The sequence below is a fragment of the Fringilla coelebs genome (assembly GCF_963513975.1).
Source record: "Fringilla coelebs genome assembly, chromosome: 5".
In the NCBI taxonomy this organism is placed as follows: domain Eukaryota; kingdom Metazoa; phylum Chordata; class Aves; order Passeriformes; family Fringillidae; genus Fringilla; species Fringilla coelebs.
Genome location: NC_140033.1, coordinates 32417396 through 32431325, shown reverse-complemented (window position 1 = coordinate 32431325; position 13930 = coordinate 32417396). Strand labels below are relative to the sequence as shown.

Here is a 13930-nt window from a genome sequence, read left to right as displayed (position 1 = left end):
TGTTTTTTTGTGGTATCTTTAATTGTCATTGTAAGACTGTTGAAATTATAACAAAAAACTGTTAGGAATGTATTGTCTGTTGTCTGTATATATAGTATTCATTTCTCTGGGCTGCTTCTGTGTTATTAGTTGGGTGGATGCAAGCTGGTGTCATGCAGTTGTGGAGTGGTGTGTGTGTGTGCCACAGCTGGAAAGAGGAGAGGCTGGCTGTGGCTCCTGTAAGGGGAGAGAGAAGAGCCTTGTGCTTCCTGCTGAATTGATTAATTCAGAGTCAAAACAAATACAGGTGTCCACTGCAAGTCTGAAACCCCAGAGGAGGGTAGAATTGAAAATTGCAGTGTACAACAAGCTGCCTCTGGATATATCCTTTTATTTCTAGCACTTTTTTTCTTGCTAACCCTTAGGAGCTTTTGCATTTTTATGGGATTAATATTTGTGGAGCAAATGAGCACGCGTTCCCCAAGCAAAAACATCTTTCAGGGCATGTTACAAGCAATGTTCCTTCACTGCAGCTCCTAGAATTTCAGCTGATCACAATTTAATATAATATCAAAGAGCATGTTATAGAAAGGAATAAACCACCCAAAGAATATATACTGGTATTGATGCAAAAAAAAAAAAAAAAAACCAACAGAGGGATGAATAGAAACAGTTCATAAGACCGAAGCTTTTATTTTTAGTTTGTGTTTGCTTTATTTTTGGTTTGTGTGTGCTTGTGGTTTGGTTTGGATTGTTTTGGAGGGTTTTTTTGAAACTATCAAAGCCTGTTTTGGTTCTCTTAAGATAAACTTCAGATTTTGCAGTGATCATGGCACAGAACTTGGAGCTCTGCTTGTTGAGAGAAGAATAGAAGCACAGTGTGACCTGCATTTCCATCTAGCCAGATGGGCTTTGGGGTCTCATGAGATACCAAGAGAATCCTAATTGTGAGCCACACAAACTAGCTGGCCCCTATCTGGTGGATTTGCTTTTAGCTGAGGATGTTTAAGATTAAGACTCATGAAACACTGAAGTGTCCATCAAGATTTGATGCAGGTATACTTCAGCTGTGACTGAAGCCCACCACCTGACTGCAGGCTTCAGGAAGCCCCTGTTTGGAAAGCAGGATAGGTTTTACTAGCACCACTATGCCTCAAACTAAACTTTAGGATTATTTATTTATTACTGAGAAATGTGTTTGACGCAGTACAGACAGCGAATTCTGTAAAAGGAGGGGCTTCTGATCTAGATACATTATTTGGGTTGAATGTTGCAAAAGATTGGATAGGAGATACATGGGTATTGGGGGAGAGGAGGGAAAGAATGGAAAGGAGTTGATCATCAATAGGTCGAGTCAGTGTCTTGAGAAATTTGGAGTGAGAGCAAAAAGAGGAATTCACTTGGAAATGTGTGTTTAAGTAAGCTAGAGAATTATGTAGGTCTCACTTTTAATTAATTTTTAACTATTTTTTCTCTGCATTATTATTAATATTAATGATAAAATGAAATTGAAATTATTTGAGCGGTTTCATCTAATTCTGTTCACTTTACTGGTGGAAAACTTATATTTTGAGCTAAGACAGAAAAAAATACACGGCGGCAATCTTTGGAAGCTGAGGTACTTCATCAGTGGGAGGAGGGGCAGATTTTCCATAAGAAATTCCTAGGTCTAATTAAGAGTTACCTTTGGTGATATGAATATCTTGTTAGTTCTGCTTTGTTATTTGTATAAGCAGCTTAGATGTGATTTTTTTCTGATAAGTTGCAGTGTGAGAGAGCAAGGAGGAAAGACAACAGTGAAATCAGCATTGGAAAGCTGGTTGAAAGAATCGCCTGGAGGAGCGATTTAGGAAACTGCAGAAAGAAAAAGATTTCAAAAGTCAGCAAAGACAGAGCTGTTTGAAGTTAAGTAGAAGCTGTCTGAAGCTGAGTAGATGTTACCAGCTTCTGTGCTTGGCATCAGGCACCAGCACATAGCTCAAGATTTGAAATTAAAAATCACGGGGCTTCACTGCAGCAGTTTTCCAGGATTTGCCTGAGGTGGGATGTGGGAGTGGAAGAGTGCCTGTGTCAGGAAAGGAGCAGCTTTTGGTATCTAGACCCTGTATTACCTGGGTGGATCCAGATGCACCATTTTTGACATTATGATAAATTCAGGCATTCACAAGGAATAAAATACACTTAATCCTCTGATGATGAAAGAAAAACTGGAATTCTGGGAGATACAGTTGACTTCTTGGATTAAATGTATTGTTCAGAGCCCATTCCTCCCTCCTCAATACACTGACACCCCATCTCCCATGTTTAGTCAGTAATCAGTCTTGCCAGGTTCCTTTTGATTATATCCTTTTCTAGCAAGGTGCTTGGTACACAATTTCACCTGCAGGTATTTTGTGATAGCTGATTGTCAAGCCAATCTCTTGGGTCACTTTGTTCTCACAGCCTTTCTAATGTATTCAGTGCATTGAAAAATTTTCTTTGTAAGAGCCTTAAAAAATGATAATATTGTGCATAACTTGACATGTCACTAAGCATCAGGACATCTTCCACCATACAAGTCCTAAAGTCCATCACTAACCTCAGTAACCAGGGCAACTCCAAGCGTTCAATGACTTTCATGAGGAGCAATAAGCGGTAGGAAAGCAGTGGTGTTTGTAAGGAGTAACTTTTGTCTCTTACTTGTCTTCTGCTTCTTTATTTTAAATGGGATTGAAGACAGCAGCATCAGTGAGGAGACTGGTCAGGTAAACTAAGTATTTATTAGTTCCTGATGTGGTAAAACTAGACTTTCTCTACTGGTGCAGTATTTTAATAAAGTTTGTAGCGTTTCAAACTGAGCAGGTCTTGATCAGCTGATTTAAATGCTTTGGGATTACGATTTTGTCCTGTGTGTTGTGTGTTCCATCCTCCCTCCCAGACATTTTTCCCCCAGTTTTGAATATATGCTTCTACTTTTCCTAATGTCAAGAAAATGAGAGTTTTCAGACTGGAAGCTTACTGCATCGTAATATTTGATCTGCAATTGCCCAAAGGTTAAACACTACAGGGGATGAGTGGTTAAACTGCTCACAAGTGCCTTGCAGCTAATTGCTCCTTCATCTCTGCTCTCTATGTGTTTTGCAAAATAATTTTATCCACAATTAGTGCTTATTTACAAGACATGCAAACAAATGGTGGTACTGTGCATACAGATAGACTGCAATGTGTAGCATTTAGCACTGTCAGGAAACTTCCCATTTCTGAAAGCAGTTAAGTGCAGTGGACATTTTCTTCTTAAAAAAGACTTTTTTCTTTTCAGAGGCAGGAATACTCATTTGTGTGTCACAGCATCATACTGCTCCTTGAAAGTGAAAAAAATTTATTACTTTTAAGCAAGGCTGATACAGACTTGACATTTCAGCAAGAGCAAGCAAGCTGGGGTTCCCTACAAGCCTTCCTTTGATTTTTGTGTTCTTTTCATTTCAACAACCTTTAGCAAGTATTTTCCTATTGTGTAAAGTTTTACTGTAATGAAAACGTTAGAGATCAAGAAGTCAGGAATGTCTTGAACTTGCCATCAGGATCATGATGTGCCTTCAAGCTGTTTTAGTTTCTGCGGAGGCAGCAGTTATTTCTAAAGACATGGTGTGCCTGATGTGAAGCTCGGTGCTTATCCAGCAGTGGAAATACTGTCTCTGAGTATCGGTCTTGCTGACCCCAACCTCGCAGTGAAGAGGAGTGGGTGGATAGTGTTTGTGGGAGAAGACGTGCTTCCATCAAAGTCACAGTGTCTTTGCTTGGTTGGAACAGGACATTGTCCCGCCTTGCATGGGTTTTCCCTGTGTGAACCAAGGACTGTCAACTGATGCAGAATTGGTCAGTTGGTGATGAGATTCTCATGTAGAAAGTGGAAAATGTGTTTGGGCTTGACTGGCCTGAGATTGACGATAGTAACCACAGTATTTTGGATGACACAGGCTTCTGATTAAGGTTTTAAAAACGTGTTGGTGGAATAGCTGTTTATTTCAGCCTCATCACTGATCAAAGGAAGGAAGCTGTGGTACAAGTTTCAGGATACCTTTGGCTGTTAAAAGCTTGTACTGAGCTCTTAGTGCTGGGTTTTGTCTGCCTGCAGCTCTTAGCGCAAATCTTCTGTTTTCTACAGGGCAGGTGGGACAGAAGGTTTGAGATAGGCTTCTAGGGGCAGGGGGTTATGTTGTGCAGTAGGGATGTATTTAGTGTGCATCACTGTATCACTGAGGTACAAGCAAGCTTGACTTGCCTGTCGGAGACAATGTCTTTTCCTTGTATTTCTGTCACAGCATTTCTAATATATTCTGTTTGAACAGACTGCCTTTAGCAGTAACAGCTTTGTAGATTTACAGCAGGTATTTTGTTTGTGCAAAGACTTGGAACTTGACAGAATGCACACTCTTAGCCAGCAGAATCATTATTTGCAGCAGAGATGCAGACAGGTAGAAAAGGAAATAGGGGTCTCATGTTTCAACTGGGAGTCATATGTGTTATCAACTTCATCGATAAAGTAGTCTCTTTTTAAAAAAAGTGTGGTATGCCTAGGGGTGAAATATGCTCATGGCACCATTGGTTCTTATTCACATAGTTCTGCTGAAAATGCTTGTGTCATGTGTATGTGTACAGAAATAAAAATTATGCCTATGTGTATGTTTGTATCTCTGGAAGGCAGTCAGGTATTAATTCAGTCAGTAATTGCAACAGTGCTGGACTCTGGTTCTGTGCCTCTCAAATCACATTGCGAGATACAGATGGGGGCTTCTGTGCTTTGCTAATCTAGTCACTGCTTTCTTTTTTTGTTTGTTTTTTTTTTTTCCTAAGGGTAATAAATGCAGGGAAGAGCACGCACAATGAGGATCAAGCCAGCTGTGAAGTTCTCTTTGTCAAGAAGAAAGCTGGAGGCAGTAATTCTACACCAAACAAGAACTCTTCAACAAAACGGAGGTCATCGCTGCCCAATGGAGAAGGTCTCCAGCTGAAAGACAATTCAGTAAGCCAACTTCTGTATCTTGTCAGTAGAGACATACAAAATAATATAAAAGGATGTAAGAATCTGGCACTAAAAGGTGCTTTCTGAATAGTTAATATATTTTCAGTTACCTCTTACTGAGTATCTCTGCTTAAATGCAGAACATTTCACTGTATTTTTCTTAGCACTACTACTTAATTTTTTGTGTTGAAAAATGCTCCTTGCTTCTAAGATATTTTAGTTTAAAGATGGGCAAGGGGATGCTCCTGGATTTTCTTTTTGTTTCATTTCTGAAATATAATGTTGAGAAATTTGAAGATGAGGAGAGGGCTGGAGCACACCTTCTATGAAGACAGACTGTGAGTTGAGGCTGTCCTACATCTAAGCCACTAAACCACATCTTCAGCCAATATTGGAAAGATACTGCCTTCTCTAATCAACTACTAAAACAGGATACTCTTCTGGTTAATGCAGGTGGGGCAAGGTCATCCAGCACATGGAATTCAGGCATTTTTGCAGACTATAGCTTCCCTCATTTGTGTGAAGTGTGGTGTATGTCATGCAGTTGTCTACAGGCAATTGTCTGCTATTTTTCATCTGTCTTGTTTCCTGACTGGCTAATTACTTCACCTGCTCTTTAAGCATGAGCTCAGCCTCCAGCAGTGATTGATAGTGTGTGTTCAATTCCAACATTTCACCATGTAATACTAAATGCCTTGTATGAATTTAGTCAGACAGTGTGGATGTGCTGTATTCCTGCTGCTGGAGAACACAGGTTGTCTCTAAGTGATAATTAGTTTTTCAATGAACTGTAAGTAGCGTGTTTTTTTTGTTTTGTTTTTTTTTTTTTAGTTTGGAGGGTTTTTTTGTTTTGGTTTTGGGGCTTGGTTTGTTTATATGTTTTGTTGTTGTTTGGTTTGGGTTTTTTTGTTAGTGTGTGTGTGTGTGTGTGTGTGTGTGTCTATTTTAAATCAAGTGGTGATTAGCAGTCTGCTTTAGTCTTTCTCTCAAAATTCCATGGCTTGGCACACCTGATGGCTGCAGGGTTCATTGAGGTCCTGAGAAACAAGCATTCCTCTTGTACTGTATCCCTCCCAACCTCTTGCTTCTCCAGTTTTGTTTCATACTTCATTATTGCTGCAGCATTTTCAAACTGACATGTCCTGAGGGTTTGCAAATTGCCCTGTTCTTTCCTCTTTAAAAATCTTTCTTTAATTAGTGTTTCAATTCCTGTGTGCTGATATTCCTCATTGTATTCAGACAGTCATGATTGCTTTTTTCAAGTACATTTTGCAAACTCCTGGATAAAGAATTGTGCCCAGAACTTGCTGGGACTTGGAGTTCTACATACAGTCATGCAAAGCAGAACAGAATTTGTTTTAATTAGCTGTGTATTTAAAAGTCTTTCTAGGAAAGTCCATGCAACTGCCTGCTGTTTATTCAGGAAGGTGCTTGCTTTCAGGAGCGTATTTAACTTTTGTATGCATTAATTATGTTTAATGAAGCAACCACAGTACTTGTTTGTATATAGAAGACACAACAAGACAGCCACCAGTGTCCTTGGTCCAGGTGATGGGTTTGTTTGACACTAAGGGTGTCACTGTGCCCTGCACACAGGCACACTGCAAAGAGCCCTGGGTACACACCAGCCTGGGTACACACATCTTGATGCTGTGCAGAGTTACAAGGCTTGGTGTCACACCACATTAAAGTTCCAGACCTACCACATGAGATACCTGGACAGGGGCCTCTGCATCTGGGATTTGGGTGGATGTAACTGTGCTGAGTTTGCCTGGTTTTGCATATTTTAGGGGCTCGCATGGGACATAAAAATCTTTGTAGCATTGTTTCACAAAGCCTGTTTAACTTCCAGTATCAAAAGCTTCTCAAGAGCAAAAGCCATGGCTAATCACCTTCTTCAGAAGGAACTTTTTTTCCAAACATTACATAGTTAATAAGATAAGATTGCATTAAAAATACAGGGATCTAAAATAGTTTTGTTATTGGAAAGGCAACTTAACTAACCTTGATGTTATCCATTGTTACAGTTGATGTGCTGTTGTGGTAAAGCAATATGTGGTAGGGTCAATAAACTTCATGTTTTTAAAAGCTGTTCTTTTTATCCATTTGATATTTCATGATTGTCAGTAAATATCTCCTCAGTAAATATCTACTTACACAGAGTTTATGAGAAGTATCTTACAGAATGTTCTGATTTTTCTTTCTCTTTTTGCTATTTCCTAGTTTGATTCTGTATCTTTCATCTTGATTTTGGAAGAAAAAGCCACTCCCTTTCAAGTTTCTTGAGAGAAACACTTTTATTTCAAATCTTCTGTTCTTGATTATATTTCTGAGATATTTTGACAAGGAAGGAACATAAAATCTAAAGTCAGGAGCCAGCTGATCCATGTAATAGATTTTACTGTTTTCTAGTTACTTCTTATCTTATTCTTTATATGTTCTCTTCTTATCTACGGATTTGCTTCTGTTTTCTACATGGCACTGACATAGGTGCTGTCACACTCATTATTTAGTTGTGGAAAACCCATTCTACCATGTTATTAGATCACAGCTTTTGTATTTAAATTTGAAATATATTTTCCCAAAACAGGCAGCATATTCCTGGAGAAAGTTTTCTACTAGAGGGCAGTCTTACACTAGCACTTAGTAGGATTTTTTCCTTGCTACATCTTTTGCTGGTTGAATATATGTAAAAAGGGGGAGGAAAAAAAAGCATATTTCTATGTTGTGTCTTTTTTTTTCCATATTTTTATACTGTGAGATATAATATCCCTCATATAGCACTGTTGCCAAATGTTTTTTAAGGAGTATATGAGGTTGATGTTAAATGTGAGGAGCATACAACTTAATTTGTATGCATATGATTTAAAATGCTGGCTTAAGACAGTATAGTGAATTATAGAATATCATCCCAGGAAATATTTATTGAGAAATCCAGAGGCTAAATAGTATAAATGCTGCTTCATAGGGAAATCTCACTGTAACACACCACCTGAAATTGTCTCTATGTTGTGAAGCACCTTACAGAAATACTGATGGAAAAAGGAATGAGGGAAGAAGTTCATTGAAAGGATTTTTTTAAAGTGTGGAGCACAAGGAAAATAGGCACTGAAATGTAAATTTTATGTAACAGAGTCCTTTTCATCATCCTCAGATTTTTTTTTTTCCACAGACTCTCTGAGAATGGCACATGCCATCTTTGTTTTCTCCTGCTTTTTGGGAAGGTCGTGAAACATCAGCTACATCTGAGACTGTGTGATTGTTGTGTAATGCTAACCCCATTGATCCAGCCCTGTGCTTTGACAAAGCAGCATAAGGGAATTGGAGATCCACGTGTTGTCCACACAAGTTAAATGCCACTACCATGGTCTTGACTCTCCACACGGATTTCCAGAGGTGGAAAGGAGGAGGTGGTAGGCCAGAAATGCAGAAACGGAGAAGTAAACATGTCTTTAACCCAAACACACAAACAAATTCTGGGAAATGTATTAAATAGGATAAACATGGTTTTCTTCTTGAAAGGGTGGATAATAAAATGAGCAGAGCAATGAAAGGAAAGACTCTTTAAATTCAATCCTAAGTTAATTCTCTCCCCTTCCCCCATCCCACTCCATTGCTGCTTGATTAATTGTATCTCCTGTCTGTCCCCATTCAAGAACATTCCTGTTAAATTACACATCTTTTTCATTTGTACTATTTTTAAATGCCTTTAACTACAGAGTACCCTCATGATGAATGCTGAAAACCATCAGCAAGCAAAGTGGAAATCATGTGCCAGGATATTGTCATAGTGACAATCAGGCTGCAGGACTTAATGTGATGCATTATTAATTGTCACTGTAATGTGAGGACACATAATTACTAATTCTGTAGTCTTCTTTGCCACAAATCTGGGATGTTGTATGTTTTGTGTGGCACAAGGCTTGTAGCCTACCACAGGCAGCTGAACATATTGGTAACATGAGGAGGCTTTTCTCTGAGGATTGGGGTGGCAATTGCTGGGCCAGTTCAGATTTTATGAGAACTCAAGTTGCTTTCTCAATTGTTTTGTGACTGTAGTTCATATCTGGAATAATAATAGTCAGGGTAGGTGGGTAGGTTTTAGTTCCCAGAATAAGTCTTTAGTGGCAACATGATTTATTTGCCTGTTTGGAATTAGCTCCATAACAACAATCTGAAGGTTTGCAATGTAAGACTGCTGTCTAGCTTTCCTGAAAAGCGTGTCCCAAAATGATCACTAGCTATTGCTAAGGTTTTTCCCTTTTTTTTTTAAATTTTCCTTCATATCATTGAGCTCAAATTATGTATGTATATATATGCAATTTCTCTCATGATTTCTCATCCATTACTTGACCCAAAACTTTGCATGTCTTAATTATATTTTACAATTTCAAAACCCAGGAGACTGCTGAACCTTCCTGAAAGCTAGGTCAGCAGTTGAGGAGCCTGAAGCTTATTAAATTTCCTAGTATATTCTGTACTAGGAAATTAATTGTAAGGTCAGTGCAGTGAAGGATTTGTTTTCTCTTCATGTTTCTGGTAGTTATTCAGCCTGTTTGTTAGGTCAGAATCTTTTGAATGAAAAATCTAAAATAAATCACTGTGGTGACTGACCACACTCTTATTTGAGGATTCTATCCAGATAAAAGAATAAATGAAGACTGCTGTTTGAAAGACTACTTCTAACAGAATACTGCCAGTGCTAGTAAAAAAAGATGTCTCGTTCTCTGAGTCTGCAGAATGTCAGTTCTTTTTGGGAAAAAGTTCAAGCTCCCAGATGTAAAAGAGAGCAAACAGCAATGCATATGCACACCAAAACAGGTAATTGCTTGGTGGCTGCAGAGGTCAGCTCAGCTGTGGGAGGAAAAGCAAGGACCTTTCTGTGCATTTTGCCTCATCTGTGTGCCCTGACTAGTGGCCCTTGTTTGTTCACTGAGTCACTGCCTTAATTGCATCATATTTTTAATTCTCATTGAATTGGTGTGGTCTTGGGGAATTAATTTCTTTCAAATAGAGGAGCTGTTTTTATTCTCAGGGTGGGGAAAAAGAGTTTGTTTTTTCTTCCTTTTTTAGACAGCTAATATGTTATCTGTGGTTTTCCTCTTTGCTAGTTCAAAAGTAAATGAAGCTTTGTAGGAATACACAGAAGTTTTTCAAGACTAATATTTAGGTTACAGTAATGCCTGCAGATCCCAGCTGAAGTTAAGGCCCTAGAGCATCTCACACAGAATGTCTGTATGAGAGCAGCATTATGGTAGTCATCTCCCCTGAGTGCTTAGAGTACAGACTTTATGGTTATCTAGGGTGTTTCTGCTGTTGCTAGGGAGAAATAAATCTGCTTTGGAATGAGATGAGCATAGTCTAAAAATGTAGGGGTTTTTCTGTCTGTCCAACATAAGGGCAATTTAGAGAACTGTCTTGGAGGTGTGCAGTGTAGATGTCTGAGCTTAGCTGAACTGGTAGCAACATCCTCATTGTTCAAGAATTGCTACTCTAAAAAGGACAAGATCAGTGGACCACCATAGTTGATGTGGATATGCCGTGGTGACATGTGTCAGTGAGAATCTGAGAATACAGCTCAAGTCCATGTGAACTTCTCTGTCCAAATTTAGGCTCCTCATTGGCTTAGAGGGAAATAAATGGTAACATTTAATTTTCCCTTTTTGTCAGGGGCTATTTTAATCTGTTTTAAAGCATCCCAGTGTCATCTTTAACTCCCAAACTCATATGAGGCTTGATCAGTGTAGGACATATCCAAAGTTGAGATCATAGTAATGAGAATAAATTGTGTTAATAACTGTTCTCTTTATCTTCTGAAAAGCTGTAACACAGACTTTGCTGGGGGGGTTGCTTTGGAGAACCCATGACAATGGAGTGTGGATCAAACCTGTTCTTAATTGTAAGCTTCTGTTCCAGTTTGGGGGCAGGGGGAGAACATTGACAAAATATCTGCTTCCTTTTGGTGGAAGATAAAATATTTCAATCTCAATCAGAGTGGAAATGCCTTGGGGATATCCCCCCTCCCCCCAGAGAACACATTTCCAAAGGAGTAGCACCTTTAAAGGACATGAGGACAAAAACTCTTAAGAGAAGAATGGAAGCAGAAGTGGTTTGATATACAAATCCCAGGAGGCACAGTGTTGTCATTTTGAATAAATAATTTCAGTTGTCAGCTGAAATACTTTCACTTTGGAAAACTTGTTTCTGTTGGCAAAATACTTTACATTTTACATGAATAGCAATCTATTTTTACAAGCACATTTTTTAAATTGCTAGTCCTGTTAGCTGTTAAAAATGACTTACGCAGAATTTTACAGCCAAGTGTTGTGAACTTGGTAGGATTCTGAGCCCAGAGCAAGGTGGTACAGCTGCAGTCCTGTCTTCAGGTGGGAAGTTTCACAACTGCCTTTTTGATGAATTTACAGGCTGGGTAAGTGTGGAGGGAGAGGGGGGTGGTATCTGGCTAAGGAACCATGTTCAGAAATGTGGACACATGTTGGATTTTCCACCCTTCTAGGAAGCATCCTGTGTTATCCTTACTGTGGTTAAGTAAACAGTACTTGAGGACAATACCCCCTTATCACAGTATTTCAGTAATGAAGAGTGCATGAGGGACTGATGAATTCCTCCTCTTGGAGGAGCTCTCTACTGTGTAGATGACTATGATATTGATGCCTTGGTTAAGAATATATTTGAACTTTACCACATCAGCAATACTGTATGCAAAAAAAAAAAAACCACCTCGACTTTTATGTGATTTTTATTATCACGGCACCTTAGTGGAGCAGCTGAAACAGCAGAAAGTAAAAGGAGCTGCAGTTCATAGCCTTCTCCATAAATTTGAAATAGGCAGTGCTTTGCCCGTGAAGTGCTGGGATGCAGGTGGTGCCTAGACTTTATGCTGATCTGTAGTGTAAGGGAGCAGTGTTCAGGTGAACAAAACAAATCACATCTGTCATCCTAAATTAGACCACGTGTAATTTTGAGGCTCTTGGATTGCAGTGAGATCCAGGTAATGCTTTCTTATTATGAGGTACTTTACAACAGTATAGCCTCATTCCTGTTCCTTGCAAAATTGTTTCTTTCTATATCTGTATTAGTCCACCCCCATCTGACTTGCAAGGCAGCCCCACTAACAGCTGTTTCTGCGTAGCTGGGAGAAGGTGCAGGATTAAAATAAATGAGGGAAGGAAAGACAGGAAAGACTTTTTCCCCATGCTGCTGCCAAATATGCCATCATGCAAAGATGGGTATCATTTAAGGCATCATTAAGGTGGGTATCATTTAAGCATAATTTAAGACAATCTTAAATGATTACCTGAGGATTGCTAGGTGAATTTCTCTCCACAAAAAAAGTTGAGCTTATCAAGAGTATGGCTCCTTGGTATTTTCCAGGCATTTTGGAGCTTGTGATGCCTAGAGCTACTCTGCCTCCAGCCCTGGGTTAGTGCCCTAAGTGATAAGGGTACCCCATCATTTCCAGTACTATACAGGAAACTTTAGAGGACTGTGAAGAACCAGGCAGTGAACATAGAGGCTAGATCAGATGAAGTACAGCTGATCCCACTTGCATCTGTCATCCTCAAGGACCTCTGTGCTGGTGCTGTTGCTTGGGCTAGCACAGGCAGGGAAAGCCTGAGTTGTCCCATCTGCCAGCATGGATGGACCTTACCTACCAGCTGTGGAAGTGGAGTTCACATTTGTTACTGGATGTCAAACTGAGGTCCTTTGTCTCACTCCTAGCAAAAAAAAAAAGGTCTGTCACAAAGTATCAGGTGCTGTCTTGTGTAGAATTTTGTCTTTTATAGTGGTAGGTCTCTATCATATATTTAAAGGCTATTCTTCTACAACCTATGATGGCTGTAAGGTAAGAAAGGTTGTAAGTTCAGCCATTCTTATCCCACTTTTTTTCTTGGGCACTTTTTTAAAGAGGTTAAGGAAAAGAAAAATCATGCTGGGGATATGTGGTAAAAATAAGCATCTCTTCTTTCAAGCAGAGTTGTCCCGACACTGTGGGTATTTCTGCATTTCAGAAAGAATGTTACCTCTGGGAGAGTTATCTGTTTCACCTGCTGCTGCCTCTGTGCCACCACTCACCTCGCTCACAGCTGCGTAACACTGACCATCCCTTTTCCCTTCCTTTCTCCCCCTCTTGCTTCCCCAGGAGACAGATGGGATCAACCTGTACTACTGGTCCCTGTTTGATGGACACGCTGGGTCGGGGGCCGCTGTGGTCGCTTCCAAACTGCTGCAGCACCACATCCTAGAACAGCTGCAGGAGATCGTGGACATCCTGAGGAACACAGCCGTCCTCCCGCCCACCTGCCTGGGAGAGGAGCCTGACAACCCATCCACCAACAGCAGGACGCTGACACGGGCAGCCTCCCTGCGTGGCGGCGTGGGAGCCCCGGGCTCGCCCAGCACGCCTCCAACACGCTTCTTCACGGAGAAGAAGATCCCACATGAGTGCCTGGTTATTGGGGCCATAGAAAGTGCATTCAAGGAAATGGTATGTATGTCTCAGGGCTCTGAAGTCCTTGTTGGTTAATTGAGTCACATGACCTGGAGATGATGAAGATTTAGAGGCTTTTTTCTTTCATTGCTTTAACAACATCTGAGCGTGAACAGAACTGTTTAAGAGCCTCAACAGCTTACCAGGTATACCCCTGTGAGGCTGGAGCTGCATCTTAACTCCCAGGTAGCACTGTGGCAATGGTTATGAAATACTTGAATTTTCAATGTATAATACTCTTCTTTTTAATTGTCTTCTCCCCCTCCTTTTGTAAGATAAAGATCAGCATTGCCTTACAGTGCAGATTTCAGCACTGGCAGTTGTTATCAGGCTGGGTATGTGGGCATGCACTTGATAAAGCCTCACTGCCCTACCAGAGCAGCAGCAAAGGCTGCTTGGTCCAATGACCCATAGTTCACATTGGTGTTGGAGTAGTG

General features: G+C 40.1%; 1 protein-coding gene across 1 annotated transcript in view; it reads left to right on the top strand.

Annotated features, from left to right (window-relative positions):
• The window catches only part of PPM1H (protein phosphatase, Mg2+/Mn2+ dependent 1H), a 130046-nt gene that overhangs the window by 52797 nt on the left and 63319 nt on the right, over positions 1-13930 (top strand). The window contains exons 2-3 of the mRNA XM_084205990.1: positions 4813-4981; positions 13146-13490. Of these exons, the coding sequence (XP_084062116.1) occupies positions 4813-4981; positions 13146-13490 (514 nt within the window). The remainder of the gene's footprint in view (positions 1-4812; positions 4982-13145; positions 13491-13930) is intronic.